At 38.8% G+C, this 18,475-nt stretch overlaps 1 protein-coding gene across 1 annotated transcript; it reads right to left on the minus strand.

Moving 5' to 3' along the window:
- Positions 1–10,752: 10,752 nt before the first annotated feature.
- Positions 10,753–16,139, minus strand: LOC114459197 (protein NLRC3-like). Its single transcript, XM_028441524.1, has 6 exons — positions 16,126–16,139; positions 16,007–16,032; positions 15,402–15,434; positions 13,387–15,202; positions 13,161–13,309; positions 10,753–10,904 (listed from the first exon to the last, which is right to left on the minus strand). Exons 1-6 carry the CDS (start codon positions 16,137–16,139, stop codon positions 10,753–10,755), a joined length of 2,190 nt encoding a protein of 729 aa, XP_028297325.1.
- Positions 16,140–18,475: the final 2,336 nt, after the last annotated feature.

The raw sequence follows: 18,475 nt of genomic DNA on the forward strand, positions 1-18,475 counted from the left end.
TTCTCCCTTTGCGCTCCGCCGTCCAAACTGACACCGTAGCCACACACGTATGAGTGTGTCACACACGTCACTCAGTCACATTAAGGAAGGTTGTGGTCATTATACAGGGTGGATTAAATAATGAATAAAGGATTGTTTTATCCCGTTCTTCTCCGTGTTATTATCACATTATAAAAAAGTTTAAAAATAGCAGGAATTAGTGCTGGTCTCGAACGGTCTTGACGGAAAATCCCGAGTCCGGGCAGCCTGAGTCCGAGACAAGACCGAGTCAAAATGCTTCAGAGTCCGAGACAAGACCGAGACCTTTAAAATTTGGTCTCGAGACCAAGACCGGTCTTGACCACCACAACACTACTATTTGGTCACCTAGGCTGAAATCCAATCAGAAGTCATGTGATCATGTGATCTAACGTATTGATCACATCTAATCTGTCTGTGTTTACAAACATTAATACCATCATTTATCATGTTGATCAACAGTAACTGAATATTCAGCAGGGCTACAGGAAGTAGGGGTGCTGGGGGTGCTGCAGTGCCCCCTATTGGTGAGAATGTAAGCATTTAAATGTAGCCTATGAAAAATATTGAGCACAATTTATAAATTCTTTATGAATATTTAGGGAAATGATTTTGACTCACGTGTATTTTGTATTTTAATGTAATTATTTTCAGGCCTAATCAACACAGGTTCACGTTGACTTTTGAAGACATGGGTACGCAGCACCATGACCCAGAAAAGACTCACACACCTTTCTCTGATACACACCCACACACAGATTCTGAACTCTCTGGACATTCATCACCTCATGAGAGACTTTATCTCCACGCCCCCAGAGCGCACCTCCACATTTGGACACCTGTAACCATGGTAACCCTCCTTGCAGCTCAAAGTAAGAGCACGGTGCCACCGTACACTTTCATATCTATTCATACAGTTTAACGTCACACTACAGTATTTTTACAAGGTGGTGGTGATGGAGATGGAGTGTGTTATTATGATTGGGTGTTCTGTGTGTAATGGATGTAGAGAGTTGTTAAATAACGTTTAAATAGTCAGATTATTTCCTTGTGGTGTGCAGTTTCATGTAGAACTGGGTAATCGATTCGCCCCACTGCTGAATGACCAAGGATCTGGCTCTAATGAGGTCAACACACAACCTTCTGGAACTGTGAAGACTGAAAGTGCTTCAGGAAAACAAAAGCGACATGGTAGGCCAAAGCAACAACCTCACACACTGATAGTGGGAGACGTTTCTGTTAAAGATGCTCAGAAGATGTTTAGCAGCAACGTGAAAGTGATCTGTTTACCTAATGACACAGTATCAGACCTGGCTGACAAAATCTTGCATATTGTTGCAGATTACCCACATTTGAAAAATGTTGTGATTCATTTTGGATTACATGATTTAGCCAAGGAGGAGTCTGAGGTGTTAAAGCAGGATTTCACCCATCTGCTAAAAACTGTGAGCTGTTTACAGCCTAAAGTGTTCATCAGTGGCCCGATACCTCCAGTCTGCAAAGGAGATCTGAAATTCTCAAGGATTTACTCTTTGAATAAATTTCTGTCTTCGGCTTGTGCTGCCCTTTCACTAAATTTCATAGAAAATTTTCCTATTTTTTGGGAACGTCGTCATCTTTTTAGAGCCGATGGACTGTGTCTAAACAAGGCTGGAGTAAAACTCTTCACATCCAACTTGTTTTACTTCACCAGTCACACTGCTATCAGTTCTGATAAAGACAGGGGACAACATGTACCATTAGAGAACAAAACAACAAGGAAAGAACATGAAGTCGATGAGCTTCCAGCAAGAAATCAAAATCGCCAAAATGAAGAGGTCAACCCAACCCCACATCTCAGGACCCACCTGCTTCACCCCAAAATTCACCTACTTCCACCTCATCCAGCTTCTCTCCTACCCCTGCCTTCTTGGATTTAACTGCCCAGATGAACGAGCTGGTTCTAGCTGGCACAAGACTGACACCCCACCCTTTACCCCACCACGGTTCCATCTTTTCTCCTCTAAAGAACCAATCTGCACCACCCATCCCTCCTTGACGATGTCAGGTCAGGATCACTCTTCTCCTCAGGCCAGTTGTGTTCATGTTAGAGCGACACAGGCCTGATGTGTGCTGGGTCTAGACTGCAATAGCTCTATTTTTAGGAACAACCAGAAAAAGTCAGGGCCTTATGGAGTTAATGCAGCTTCTTTAATTCCTGTGGTGACAGGTAACACAGGTAAAATTGTGAAATTAAAGAAAAACAAAAAGCTTTATAGAGATAAAAATTTGACTCCTATAACATGTCATCCAAAAAGTCCACCAGTGTCTCCAGTAAAGTCTTTAAAATTAGCTCTTCTTAATGTTAGATCTCTTGTTAACAAGTCACTACTAATTAATGATATTATTTTGACACATCACTTGGACTTTTTATTTCTTAATGAAATGTGGTTGAATGATGGTATCAGTAATACTATTCTCAATGAAAGTGCACCACAAGACTTTATTTATTTCAATAAGTGTCGTACTTGCAGGAAAGGTGGTGGAGTTGCTGCCATTTTTAAATCAATATTTCAGTGCAAAGAAATAACATTTGGTGATTTTATCTCCTTTGAATATATGTCATTCTTACTGAAGGGTGATTCAAGAGTTCTGTTTTTAGTCATTTATAGACCCCCAAAATATTCTGGAGAATTCATGGATGAGTTTGCTGAACTGCTGTCAGTTGTATGCACTGAATACAACTTTTTAATAATAACAGGTGACTTTAATATTCATGTAGACAATAACATGAACAATACTGCCAAAGAACTGTATGCTTTAATGGATACTTTTGGTCTTACACAACATGTGACTGGTCCGACACACACTCAAGGTCACACTTTGGATCTGGTTATCTCTAAAGGTGTTGATATCTCTGCTGTTGATGTAAGAGACTTAGCTCTATCTGATCATTTCTGTGTCTTTTTTGCCCAGAGACTGTAACATCTGTTCCCCCTAGTTATGTGTGTTTAAAGAAAAGGTACATAAATGACAACACAAGTGCACAGTTTATGGAAGCCATAGCAATGACACCAACATTGAGTGCTGAGACAGTTGATGATCTTCTGGATGAGTTTAATACAAAAGTCTGTAATGTCATAGATGTGATGGCTCCAATCAAAACTAAGAGAAAACCAAACACACAGAAAACACCTTGGAGGAGGACTGAGATAATGCAGAAATTGAAACCTGACTGTAGAAGAGCTGAGCGTATATGGAGATCAACAAAACTCCAAATTCATCTAGAACTGTACAAAATAAGTCTGCAAAAATTCAATGATGGCTTGTTCAAAGCAAGATTGCTAAAAATGTCAACAACTCTCGCACGTTGTTTTCTGTAATTGAAAAGCTCACAACCCCCCCAGATCAGATAGCCCCTGAATTACTGTCAACTGGAAAATGCAATGAATTTGCTGTGTATTTCAATGAAAAAATACAATCAATAAGGTCAAACATCAGAATAAACCAGCAAAATAACAAAAAGCTTGAACAGCTTCAACCACTGAGGGATGAGTCAACTACAATGTTAGAGTTTATTACAGTGAACCCAAAAACAATAGAGGAGACTGTTCAGCAGCTGAATCCATCAACATGTTGCCTTGACACAATACCCTCAAACTTCTTTAAAACTGTTGTAAAGTCAATTATCACTGATTTGTGTCAGATAATTAACTGCTCATTCCAATCAGGCACCGTACCAAAATCCCTGAAAGTAGCTGCTGTGAAACCTCTGTTAAAAAAGAGAACACTGGATGCCTCTATACTGGCTAACTATAGACCAATCAGCAACCTTCCATTCATGGCCAAGATCATTGAGAAGGTGGTCTTCAACCAACTGAGTCAATTCTTAACATTCAACAAAATATTTGATAAATTTCAGTCAGGTTTTCGTTCTCATCACAGCACTGAAACTGCTCTTATCAAAGTGATCAATGACATAAGGTTGAACACTGATTCAGGAAAAGTATCTGTTCTCATTCTGTTGGATCTAAGTGCTGCATTTGACACTGTAGATCATACAATTTTGTTGCACAGATTGCAAACATGGGTTGGACTAAATTGAAAAGTAATGCAATGGTTTAAGTCATACTTGGAGGAGCGAAGCTATTTTGTAAGCATTGGAAACTTTGAATCTGACAGATTACCAATGTCCTGTGGGGTTCCTCAGGGATCTGTTCTTGGACCCCTTCTGTTTAGCCTTTATATGCTTCCTTTAGGACAAATTTTACAGAACTGTAAGGTTATTATCAGAGCTACGCAGATGACACACAACTATATCTATCACTGAACCCAGATGACTATGGTCCCATTGAGGTGTTGTGACTGCTTAGAAAAAATAAACTGCTGGATGAGTGAAAACTTCCTTCAACTAAACCATGACAAGATGGAGGTGATTGTCTTTGGTAACAAGGAAAAGAGGACTGCTGTCAGCAATTATCTTGAGTCTCGATCTTTAAAAGCTAAAGACCAAGTCAAAAACCTTGGTGTTCTGATTGACTCAGATCTTACATTCAGCATCAGATCAAATCTATCACAAAAACATCTTCTACCACCTAAAGAACATCTCCAGAGTGAAAGGTTTAATGGCTCAGAAAGATCAGGAGAAACTGGTCCATGCTTTTATCTTCAGCAGACTGGACTATTGTAATGGTCTTCTGACAGGAATCCCCCAAAAGAGCATCAAACAGCTACAGCTGGTTCAGAACGCTGCAGCTCGGGTCTTAACCAGAACAAAGAGGTCAGAGCACATTACTCCAGTTTTAAAGTCTTTACACTGGCTCCCAGTCAGCCTCAGAATAGACTTTAAAGTTCTGCTGCTGGTGTATAAATCTGTGAATGGGTTTGGTCCAGAATACATCAGTGACATGTTAGTCAGGTATGAACCCAGCAGGTCTCTCAGATCTATGGACACAGGTCAGATAGTGGAGCCCAGAGTTCACAGTAAACATGGTGATGCTGTGTTTAGTTGTTATGCTGCAAAGAAGTGGAACAAACTGCCAGCAGAGCTGAAGTCAGCATCTAATGTGAACATTTTTAAATCAAAGTTAAAGACACTTTTTTTCTCTACTGCATATGATTGAGAGAGAGATTTTTAGTCATGTTGTTGATGTAATGATGATTTTACTGATGATTTTAATTGATTTTACTGATGATTTTAATTTATTTTACTGATGTTTTTAAATGTTCTAATTGATTTCAAACAACTGAATGTTTTATCATGTAAAGCACATTGAGTTGCCTTATGTATGAAATGCGCTATACAAATAAATTTGCCTTGCCTTGCCTTTCTTGAGGAAAGACTTGCTGTTTACTATCTCCTGCTCCACATCACATCCACAGTTCAGACTACCTGTATGCATATACCTGACTCAGCACTACAGACTACCTGTATACATATACCTGACTCAGCACTGCAGACTACCAGTATACATATACCTGACTCAGCACTGCAGACGACCTGTATGCATATACCTGACTCAGCACTGCAGACTACCTGTATGCATATACCTGACTCAGCACTGCAGAAGCAGTGCTGAGTCAGGGGTGGTAGCTATGGCCCTGATGCAGCAGGATTATTTTCACACAGAGCCCTTTTCATTCCAATATATATAATCTAAAAGTGCTTAAAATGCATTTTCATACACACATTTCATACACACATATATATATATATATATATATATAACACAGACTGCTGAGCCGTCAGACCCTTTGTAAAACCCAGTGGGCGTGTATAACTTAATTCACTGGTGTATAATTAATTTTTTTCAAACATTAGTTGCTTTGTAATTATGATACAAGTTCACTGTTTATGGTTTTTGAGCAGAGAGATGTTATATTTATTTGTATAACAATAAGATTTTTGTCTTTGGGATGATTTTAAACATTCTTTGCTTTTGGCTCCTAAATGTTAGACATGAATCACTTGTTAGTGTTTATGGGTCAGTGTTTAATATGGTCAGTAGTTTGTTAAGATAATTGTGATTTTGACTTTGTTTTTTCAGATAAGAGTTGACTTACAAGTAATAGACATTCATGCTTAGTAGTAATAACGTTGTTTATGTTTTTGCTGCGTTTTAATAGGATTACAGTAGTTATTTGGGGTAATAATCACAATATCAAACGTTGATTAATTTGTTTAAATGGGTCTTTTTTTGTCTTTATGCCTTTGTCCTTCATGTATAAAGTAAGAATGCTCTTAATAGTTATAACTTGTAGTTTAAATAAGTTTGGTAGTCATACAGACTTTAATTTGTTTTAGTTTTTGAACTTGAATAATATCACACACTAAAGCATAATTATTCCTAGATATACGTTTGTCTTATGAATTCCAATACATTACATGAGAAATAAATGAACCTCTTTGTTTCATATAGCTTTGTAAAAGTACATTATTCAATAGAACAATTAAAAGGGATTATTTTTATTAAGGGATTAATAGTAAACAATTGACTTGATCTCTTGATTGACTGTATATAGTGATTATTTAAAAAACATAATAATAAAAGGGAAAATTAAACATAAGACATATTCACAGAAGTATAATTTACTAACCTCTCAACACTTCTCTTTAATAAATAATAATAATCTTCATAAATCATATTTATGACTTTGTATCTAAAACTTCAACATAATTCACATAAATGTACATATATATACACTAACACATACAATTACACACCCATATATAAATGATAGAGATTGATAAATACATATGCACCCATACATACATATCTACACATAAACACACACATGAAAGAAAAGAAAAGAAAAAGAAACATAGATTTGAACATTAGCTGAACAACTTTACACAAATAATTACCCCTAGAAAAAATAATCAAAATACTTGAGTTTAAAGATATTTTTACTACTTTAACTTTTACAACTACAATAGGCTAAAAAAAATGAATAAATGAAGGCTGACACACAAATAAATATAAAAATGAGTGAATTAAATGAAGAAATAAATAAACAAATATTTAAATAAGTCAATAAATAAATAAATAAGTTGATCTCCAAAGCCACCAAATATGACAACAGAAAATACTTTTGTTTTAATGACAATTTACCAAAAACCTCTTGTGTAATGCTAAAATAACTTTTTTTGAACGTTTTTTGAAAATAGCCAAACACAGACACATTATAAAAACGTATAGACTCAAAATGGCTCCATCCAGATAGTTTTGATTATGTTAAACTTAGAAAAAATAACAAACTGTTTCCTACAAGAACACAACATCGAAATAAATAAAACCAGGAAATAAAACAAGCACCAAAACATCAGCCTATTGCAAAACTGAAATACAACAATAATAATAACAATATGAATAGGAATATAACAATAAAAATAAAAAATAAGAGTAAGAAAAATGAAAATATTAACAATAATAATATCAATATAAATATGAAATAAGAATAATGATAAATAATCTAAATGAGACTGATCTGGGACATGCCATCTACCAGTGGCTGTTAGTGATTGGTAGATGACCGTTGCTATGGACACCATGGACAAATACAGAATGAACTCTCGCTCAAAAGGAAACACTCTGAAAAAACTCTGCTGCTGGAAAAAGACTAAACTAAAGTGTTCTAATCATTCCCTCCTGATAAAACAAGTAAAGACTGAAGGACACGTCACAGAAAACAATAATGCTGCTAAAGCTGCTGCTAAAATATAAACTCTGAATAAATGGAGACATTGAACCACATGGAATGAACTTTGACCCTGAACATTGAACATTAATATTACATGAAAGCTTAGTGGTGGTGGTGTCTGCTGGTCTCCTAATGGTTTTCTGGTGTATGTTAACATGAAACACATCAGTTTAAAAGATCATTAAATCAAAACTATATGTTCAATTCCCATAAGGTTTTATAGATAACGCTAATAATTCGGTAAATTGTCTCATGTTTAATTAAAAAATGAATACATTAATGAAATAAGATAAAATACAAATTATTGAACAAACTAAAAAACTTAAATTGTAATATCAAATTAGGAAAATAAACTAAAGTAGTATAGCGGGTGTCTTCTTTTAATGTGATGGCAGTATGAATTATAAACCATGTAATCCTCCGTGCACCCGTCGATACCGCATAGCATCCAAAAGTCCGGACTGCGGCTGTGCAGTCTGTTGATATGGCTCAGTCAATGCATGTTTCCCAAAGCTAGTTAAGTACATTCTTAGCTGTCTAAGAAGACAGTCGTTAATTTTCAAAAATAAAAAATATATCGATGTCTTTCTAGTTTGGTGTTTGCTGGACATCTTGAAGATCCAACATGGATGAAGATGGGGCGAGCGAAACATATCCAGAGATGGACAGTATATCAGCTTCAGTATTAAAAGGTAAAATTTGTGTATTATCTTTTATAGCAACAAATGCTAAATGCTAACTAGCTAACACTTAGCATTTGTTGAGAGACTACTTCAACTTCTGATTGATTTGTGTTTAACCTTGAAATTTGTTATTTGTCACATTTTATTTGTGGTACTGGTATTTCTTTCTTTTTTACGGTTTTGTCAGTAATATTAATTCAGTCAGTGTGCTACAGGTATACAGATTTTTGCTTTTTCAATCAACAGAGGTAATGCACACTTATACAGCTGATTGGAATATTTAGTTTAAACTTTAATAACTGCCATATTTATTCAAATATTTGTTTTTTATTAGCTGCTGGTGTGAAGATGGCCATGTTGCCCAGCCTCACTAAGGAGGATTTGTGAGACCTGTTTCCTGGGTCAGAAAACTTTTTAAGAAGAAGACACATTTGGCAACTTGTTCATGTGGATATGGAGGTGAGCTGTATTTATTGTTTGTATAAGAGTTTTGCCCCTAACTGTTAGAAGTGAGGCCAAATGTCTGTTGTGTTTATGTTGCAGAGTCAGAAATTGGATGGCCCCACTCTTGACACTTCTGTTATAGACAGCCCATCTACGCCTTTGTTTTCCTCCTCCTCTGACAGCAACATCAGCTCTCCAACACCCTTCAATTCTCCAAAACCTAAACACAAAGATTGTTCTGGCGCCACTAAAAAGCTTCGGCTCATTAGTCCAGAGTATGTCATATACACTGACACAGAACTAGAACTAGCAACAAGTGCTTTCTTTGAAAAGCTGCATGCTGGACAAGACGAAGACTACACCATGCCAAAAGACTTGCGCTGTAGACTCATTAGGAATACAGTAACAGGCATGATTGTTATGAAAAGAGCGTCCAAGGATGATTTTAAGTACCCAGGCTCCCGTGAACTGACTGCCATGGCTAAGCGTCTAGTAGAATACGACCCAATGCTGTGAGACAAGTCTACGTCCAATACACCTGAATGGGTAAGTCTCTCATTTTGTTGAGGAATTATTTTTTTAATTTGTTACCAATGGTAATAATAGTTTGTTTTTATTGTTTTGTTATTTTAGAAAATGGTGAAGAAGCAGTTGTTGAAAAGGGTTCAGAATGTGACAACTCCAAAAAAGAAGCAAGGTCCAACCCCATCAAGAAAAGGACCTAGAAGCCTAAAATTCCAGAGCAGCCAGGCGACGTGCACTGAAGAGAGTGATGAACCTTTCTCCTCCCCTGCTTCAGTCTCTTCAGCTGCCTCATCAGTCGCCTCGTCGTCTTCCTCCACTGTGATCCTAGAGAAGTCAACTCCTTCTACAAGTACTTCCCAAGTGGTGGATCTCTTTAGTGGTAGGTTAGAATTTTACTTTACTTTTACATTTACTAAATGCTTATAAGAAATATTTTCATTTGTATATCATGTTGTCAACACAGTGTTATAAATAGTTGGTGTATTGCTTTTCTTTTGATATAATTTTTGTTTGTGTTCCCAGAGAGCCCACAGAGCCAAGCGAGACACTATGGCTCAGATGTTCCCTTCGCATGTAGCTCTGCCGAAGAGGTTGGGACACCCAAATGATGCTTTGATTCACATTTTGAAGGTAAGGTTAATAAATACAGTATATATATACATATACACACACAAACATACATGTGCTCGTCATATAATTAGAATATCATGAAAAAGTTAATTTATTTCTGTAATTCAACTTAAATAGTGAAACTAATATGTGATATAGACTCATTACATGCAAAGTGACATAAAGTCAAGCCTTTATTTTTTTTATAATTTGGATGATTATCGCTTACAGTCCATTTTCAAAATATTCAAATTTTATGAGATTTTTAATTTGGGGTTTTTACAAGCTGAGCCAAAATAATCAAAATTATAACAAATAAAGGCTATTCATAACTCACTTTGCATGTAATGAGTCTATCATATATTAGTTTCACAGTTTAAGTTGAATAACAGAAGTGACTTTTTCATGATATTCTAATTAAAGGACGAGCACCTGTGTATATATTAGAGTGCTGCAACCTGACCGAAGTCCGACGGGACCTGTCAGAACCCAACGGATTCGGTCGGGCTCGGAAAAATGTTTAGAACTTATTTTTGGGCTCGGGTCAGAATCGGACACGTCAGCGTGTTAAAACAAATGAAACTGGTGTAAAATTAAAATGGGCCTGTTTAGTTGACGCGATTTTGAGTTTATTTTTGTGGGAAAAAGATAAATAAACTGGGCCCGCAGTACACAATATTGGCCGCCCCACACATGGCTGGAGGTCAATAGCGCATCACTGCTTTTACGCACCAAGCTCAGCAAGACCCTGAGCTCAGGCCCTGTTCCGGAGAAGTGACCAGCTTCTGTCTGACTAAAGGGAGGGAGAGCTCTTTGGAGCTCGCTGAACTCTCAGACACGAAGTAAACGTGACAGTCCGGTACTGTCTGAAATGGTTAACTTTGTGGCGGTGCAGAACGCAACATTGTAACCTCACTTCAAAGGCGTTTCTCAAACCGTGCAGCGCTTTAAACACAAGATTTATCCATTTATCAAAAATAAAATATAACACGTAAGTCTGCGTTGTATGAGAGGACAAACGTAGCTATTTTTGGCAGGTTAATTGGTTTTATGAAGCGCGCGTATCACTGAAATGTGGTGAAACTGTGTTTCAAAGTGTCTCGTTCTGCGTTCGCTTAAACGACTTATCCAAAGCGCACGAACTGAGTGAAGTTTAGACAAGTATTGAATTTACCTGGACTACGAGGTAACAGCGGGTTTATGAGCCCCCTCACCCCCCTCACAATATAGTTCCCACATCCCTGATTTTAATTGTGTTGGACTCGGACACAAATATCTTAATGCCTATCGGGCTAGGTTCGGATTCGATCACTGCTCTGTCGGACGAGGGCGATGCAGTTCCGTCTTTGTGTGTGTCACAGTTGTTAAGGAGTGTTTCTATTATCATGTACTTTGTTCAAACTTATATATTTGGGTGAAGATTTAATGAATTGTTTGTTTTAGTCAGCAGAGGACCCCAACACTTACCTTCAATCAAGACCCTTGGTCAGCCCTGTGGTGATTATCTGTGAGACAAACTGCATCCTGGTCATTGGAACAGTTCCTCTGCTGACTTTCCCCAAAGAAGACCTCAGTGAAAGCGTGATGTATCTTCTTGGCTGTTATTACACCTTTCACCTCACATATCCCAAGTGCATTGCTACCCTCCTGTCTGTGCTACAGACAGAGGTTTTGTTAGATGCCATCCATGAGAAGGACATGACTACTTCCTACAAAAAATCTATGGCTGAATGGAGAAAGTTTCATGATTAAGACAGTTTAAACATCAGTTTTAGTTGAACTAGTTCAGCAGCATTAAGTCCCTCCTTTTAAAATGTGGCTCCTGTTCAATGATGTTAAACTACAGTCGTGTGGGGCTATTGGTTATTGCTCTGGTTTGTGGTCTTGACATTGTGATTTTTGCACAATAAAAGTGTAGAAAGATATGTCTTTTGTTTTTTAACTCTTATTTTAAGGTAAATTGTCTTTCATTAAATTCTGATTTTAAGCATTATTTTATTGTAAACATTATCATATTTCATATATCATATCAAGTTTTATTTACTAAGCTAATTTTTCTTATCTACAATAATCAGGTCTAAATAGGCCAAAAATAAGTGAATATTTATGATTTTAAGAAAATTGTTCTAAACATTACAACCTAAAAAAAGACAATATTGCTTGTTTTTAGTCTAAAACTACTAATTTCAAGATTGCTGTGGGTCATATGGGGCTAGTATTATTTTCTTATTTTTGAAAAATATTGTAAAATTTTCTTGTTCTGTTGGCAGTGTAATTTTTCTTATTTTAGCATATTTTTTTAAGTGGACTTTTTGCAGTGTACAGGTTTACAGCTGCTACACATGATGGATTTTCTTTGTTCCTTTTTCAGAGCACATGAGATCTTAATTTTTGTCAGAACATTAAGAAAATTTCAACCAAAAACTTAAAGTGTAACTGGAAAAAAAATCCCCTACCCTACCTTTAATTGATTGATTATTTAAAAAATTGGTATTAATTTATACAATTGCAATGTTTTAATTTTAGTGGTTAGTAACATTTAGAGCTGGAAATGCAATCATTTATTTCAGTTTTCAGCCAGTAATTTACATTTTGCTTCATCCCTAATTTTTTGACTTGATAACTTATGTCAGAGAAAAGATTAAAATGTAATTTCATAAGATATATTTATATTTCTGTATGAACACAATCCTCACTGATTGGTTCCACCTCCTCTGATCTTCTCTCGCATTCCTTCATCAGCTCCTCATAGTTATCCATCAGCCTCTCCTCACTCCCTTCTTATTTCTGTCCTTCATCCCTCTAACCTGTCCTAGTCCTCCTCCTTTAGTGTCCCACCTCTCACACCTTCATCACATTCCTCTGATACAGCTCTCTGTCACACATGTGATGGGGATTGATGTGAACATGTGATGAGCTGCTGTGATGTGTCTCACCTCACAGTGTTCAGTATCTGAGAGAGCAGCTTCACTGCTGAGTCTCCTGGATGGTTGTAGCTCAGGTCCAGCTCTCTCACACTGGAGGAGTTGGAGCTCAAAACTGCTGCCAGAGAAGCCCCGCCCACCTCTGTGATGACACAACCTGACAGACTGGATTCAGAAAAACATCCACAACTCAGGAAACAAGTGAGGAGATGAGGAACAGGACAATGTTGATGGAACATGTGATCCACTGACCTGAGAAAGTCCAGTTTACAGTGAGGACTCTTCAGTCCTACACACAGCAGCTTCACTCCTGAATCCTGCAGATCATTGTTACTCAGGTCCAGATGTTTCACACTGGAGGACTGAGAGCTGAGGACTGAGGACAGAGCTGCACAGCTTCTCTTTGAGAGACCACAAGAACTCAACCTGATGAAAAATCAGAAAAACCTTACAGATGTTTTTCTGTGAGAGAATTAAAGACATGTTCTTCTAAAGTCACATACTCAACATTCTTGGAGGCTTTGACCACTGGGAGCAGCTTCAGAAAAGCTTCCTCTGAAGGAGAGAAACTCTTTAGGTCAAAGACTTCCAGATGCTCTTGTGATGACAGTAAGATGAAGACCAGAGCTGACCACTGAGCAGGAGACAGTTTCTCTGTGGAGAGACTTCCTGATCTCATGTACTGTTGGATCTGCTCCAGCAGAGAGCAATCATTCACTTCATTCAGACAGTGGAACAGGTTGATGCTTCTCTCTGTGGACAAACTCTCACTCAGCTTCTCCTTGATGTATTTAACTGTTATCTGATTGGTCTGTGAGTCACTTCCTGTTTGTGTCAGCAGGCCTTGTAGGAGCCTCTGATTGGTCGGCAGTGAAAGACCCAGCAGGAAGCGGAGGAACAAGTCCAAGTGTCCGTTTGGACTCCGTAAGGCCTCGTCGACAGCGTTCTGATGGAGAAGGTTTAAGTCAGGCTGACCTCCACTATGGAGAAGGTTAAGAGTTTGTTTGAATTTAAACTTCAATGAGTTCTCCAGAAGATTGACTTTAGAGCTGATGAAGGTCTGGTGGACATGAAGAGCAGCCAGAAACTCCTGAAGGCTCAGGTGGATGAAGGTGAACACCTTGTCCTGGTACAGGTTGCTCTCCTCTCTGAAGACCTGTGTGAACACTCCTGAGCACACTGAGGCTGCTCTGAGGTCCATGCCACACTCTGTCAGGTCACTCTCATAGAAGATCAGCTTTCCTTTCTGCAGCTGCTCAAAAGCCAGTTTTCCCAGAGACTCTATCATCTTTCTGCTCTGTGGACTCCAGTGTTGATCTGTGGCAGCTCCTCCATCAAACTTCACCATCTTGACTTTGTTCTGAAGGACCACATAGTGGCTGTAGATCTGAGTCAGAGTCCTGGGCAGCTCTCTCTCCTCTTTGCTCTTCAAGATGTCCTCCAGAACTGTAGCAGTGATCCAGCAGAAGAGTGGGATGTAGCACATGATGTGGAGGCTACGACACGTCCTGATGTGGGACATGATCCTGCTGACCTGCTCCTCATCTGTGGACCTCCTCCTGAAGTACTCCTCCTTCTGTGGGTCAGTGAACCCTCTGACCTCTGTCACCATGTCCACACACTCAGGAGGGATCTGATTGGCTGCTGCAGGCCGTGTGGTTATCCAGAGGAGGGCTGATGGAAGCAGTTCTCCTCTGATGAGGTTTATCAGCAGAACCTCCACTGAGGTGGACTCTGAGACATCAGTCAGGGTCTTAGTGCTGAGGAAGTCCAGAGGGAGCCGACACTCATCCAGACCATCCAAGATGAACAAAACCAGGAAGTCCTGGAAGCTGCAGATTCCTGCTTCTTTGCTTCCAGAGAAGAAGTGATCAACAAGTCCCACCAAGCTAAAGCTCCTCCCCCTCAGCACGTTCAGCTCTCTGAAGGTCAGTGGGAATGTGTAGTGGACCTCCTGCTGTGCTTTATCTTCAGCCCAGTCCACAGTGACCTTGTGTGTTAAGAGTGTTTTCCCAATGCCAGCCACGCCCTTTGTCATCACTGTCCTGATTGGTCGAGGTCTTCCAGGACGGGGTTTAAAGAGCTCTTCTAGTGTGATGGCTCTTTCTGCTGTGTCTGATCTCCTGGATGCTGTTTCTATCTGTATGACCTCATGTTCCTGGTTGACCTCTGCTCCCCCTCCCTCTGTGATGTAGAGCTCTGTGTAGATCTCCTTCAGGAGGGTTGGACTTCCTGCTTCAGCCACACCCTCAGACACACACTGGAACTTCTTCTTCAGCTTGGACTTCAGCTCACGTTGGTATGGATGAGCCTTTGTTCCTGAATGAAGACAAACCTAATGTTAGAATGGTGAGGTCAGTGCAGGTTTAAACATTGGAGATCAAAGTGTGTGATGTTCTCAGTCTGGATGGTTCCTCAGATTAAATGTGACTGATTGAATCATGCATTGAAAAAGAAAAGCCAGCTTTGTGTCCTTCATGTGATGTTCCTCACAGTGAAGATGTTCACATGCTCTTACTGCTCTGCAGACGCTCAGCCAGCTCCTCCTGCTTCATCCTCTTCAGGAAATACAGTGTGATGTTCAGAAAGGCCTCCCTGCTCCTCTTCTGCTCCTCATCTTCACCCTCCATCTGACTCTCTGAGCACTCTGGATCATCACCATCCACAATCTTCTGCATGTGTTTGAGTTCAGCCTTAACAAAGCTGATAATGTTGTCCTCCAGCAGCTGGAACACAAACACATTAAAGGTGATGAGTGTGTGTGTGTGTGTGTGTGTGTGTGTGTGTGTGTGTGTGTGTGTGTGTGTGTGTGTGTGTGTGTGTGTGTGCGTGTGCGTGTGTGTGTGTGTGTGTGTGTACAGTGGTTTGATCACAGGCTGACACAGGTTTAGTGTCTTTGTAAACGTACACACCGTAAAGATGGAGTCAGGCTCAGCTCCAGAGGAACCATCCACACACTCCAAGCTGCTGTGGAGAAGACACAGACACTCAGACATGCTGAGGAGCAGCTGGAGGAAAGCACAGGAAGCTCTGCTAACATCATGTGAACATCAGTAACAGTGGGTGATGTCCTGCAGAGCCACAGTGCAGTGAGTGTGGAGCAGCCTTTGGAGCTCAGCTCACGTGTGGAACCTCTCAGCGTGTTTCCACTGAACAGGAGAACAAGTTTGTTAGACTGAGGCTTTATTTGGCTTCAATCCTTCACAAATCCGAAGATCACAAGCTGTCTAAGACTCACCTACACACTGGAGACCATTCCTACAAAGCCTTTTCTCTTTCACCTTCCACCGTTTGCTGAGATTTACATCAACACCACTTCAAATAACAACCATATTCAATCAAAAGTGCTGAGTCATGTTTACTGGTGCTTCATCAGTGTGGAAAAACCTGGACTTCTAAAGGACACACAGCTGGGTGCAGGTTCAGGTCCACTTAGTCTGGGCTTGTTGTGTACTTAAGTGTGAAGCTTAGATAAAATGCTTGTGGCTGTGGATAGAGGGAAGGAGTGAGTGGTAATACCTAAAACAGGTATTTGGATCAACGTGTCTAAGGTTAAGCCCAGTACAAGTTTTATCTCACAGTCCATGGCTAATGCATTGTAGACCAGTGTATGTGCAAAAACCGCTACTGCAAACCCAAGCGCTGCCCCGAAACCTAAAATGCAGCCAGGCCAGCAGAAAGAGCGGGGGCCAAGGAGCCCCAGGCCACCCCCCCATGGCCAAGCAGCCCCCTAAACACCCCAAGAAATAGAATAGAAGCAGCACCGCCACCAGCCCGCCCATGGACGATGACCACATCCCCAGCTGCCTGAGGCAATAGAATTTTTAGAATATTTTATTTATTTACAGTAGTATTTGTAAAATTCTGTTTACAATATTTTGTGGGAAAAAGTTATATTCCCATGACAAATAAAAATGTTTGGAAGAGTATTTTGTTGTTTTGTCATTAATAGTAATTTATATGAAATTAAGATCTACTGAAGTTGAATTAAATGAAATATAATTACCAAGTTATAGAGTAAAAATATCATTGTTTTTAAGCAGAACTATACTGATAACCTGATAAACCATTTCTTGGTAACTTTAACCCACCAACATGAGTAGTTTTTACCATTGTTTGGTCACATGCTGGGACTCTAACACACCCTCATTACTTCACTGCAGAAATTATGTAGAACTAGTCACACACACACACGCACATGTAACCTATCTCAGCTGTGTCTATGTTCCTCTACATGTTCTCATTAGAACTCTTTCAACGTGTCTCGTTGATGGTAAGGAGCGTCAGACCAGCTGAGTCATCTTTTACACATAGATGGAACAAGTAATGACTCAGCTATGCTCAGGAGCGCTTGTCACGCACACAGATGTTTCTGTTTTCCATGCACTGATAAGAGCAAAGTCACTGCAACTGACAGAGCGGCCACATCAAAGGGGCAAAAAATCACTTTATAATGGTTTTGCTACAGTTATATACATTCCTTTAGCCTCATTCAAAGGGTCGAAGTTGAAAAACTTTTGTTTCCTCCCTCCCTTGTTATTCTACATTTTATAAAAAGTCAGCTCCAAACGGGACAGTTGGATTTTTCTTGCGTTGTATATATAACTCAGTATATAGATAATAGATAATCCAGTATATAGATAATCCAGTATATCTATCTAGTATATATATAATCCGAAATGCAGTGCGAGCTCACCCCAGCGATATTTGCCAACAGAAAATGATTTTTTATAAAATCATTGACCAAATTTTAGCGTCAGATGCTTTGTTTATTAGTTGAATCCACAAATAAGGCCTTGATAATGAAACCTTGACCTGGTCTTTAGCGCCACTATCAGGACAAACCTTCACACTAAAATAAATTTTCATATTATCAATGTAATTTTTCTGTGTATATTCTGTGTTATTAGTTAATTTTTTTTTAATTTTTTGTTGTAATCTTGTATGTTTTTCAATTATTTGGTGGTGATCTTGCTTTTTTGAATGAAGTGTGTGCATTTGATATTTTGTGTTTTTTTTTATTTTATTTTGTGTATTTTTCTGGTCATATTGTGTGTTTTTGGAGAGTCAATTTGTGTATTTTGTTGTTTACTATATTTTTCTGTCATTTAGTGTATTTTTGTTGTTGTCTTTTGTGTTTTTGGAGTTATTTGTGTGTATTGTTCATGTAGTTTTGTGTATTTGCCTTGTCGTGTTGTGATATGACCTTTGACCTTCACTGCAGCGCCACCATCAAAGGTTTTACAGTTAGTGGATCTAGAAAATCTTTCATCTAATTTTTTTCTAATGTGTAGTGAACATTCATGACCCACACAATGTACCATAGTGATTGATGTTGGTGACCACACCCCCTCTGTCATAGACATATTTATTTACTTATTTTTATCTCTTTGTTGTAACATATATTATGATAATAATAATAAACTCAAAGCATGAACAGAAATCATTAATCATTCACACCAGTCATACAAGTGGTGGTAAGCTACATTGTAGCCATAGATGCCCTGTGGCAGACTGACAGAAGTGTGGCTACCATTTGGTGCCTACGGCCCCTCTGACCACCACCATCATTCATACACAGTTCATACACAT

This window comes from Gouania willdenowi, unplaced genomic scaffold (assembly GCF_900634775.1).
Source record: "Gouania willdenowi unplaced genomic scaffold, fGouWil2.1 scaffold_273_arrow_ctg1, whole genome shotgun sequence".
In the NCBI taxonomy this organism is placed as follows: domain Eukaryota; kingdom Metazoa; phylum Chordata; class Actinopteri; order Blenniiformes; family Gobiesocidae; genus Gouania; species Gouania willdenowi.

Excerpts from the sequence above, each read along its gene's own strand:
- LOC114459197 (XM_028441524.1), bottom strand. Across the intron at positions 15,435-16,006 it reads CACGCTGAGAGGTTCCACAC|AGCAGGAGGAGCTGGCTGAG; the intron begins GTGAGCTGAGCT and ends TGAAGAGGATGA. Across the intron at positions 10,905-13,160 it reads GTGTGTAGGACTGAAGAGTC|CGCTGCACGGTTTGAGAAAC; the intron begins CTCACTGTAAAC and ends TTGTGTTTAAAG.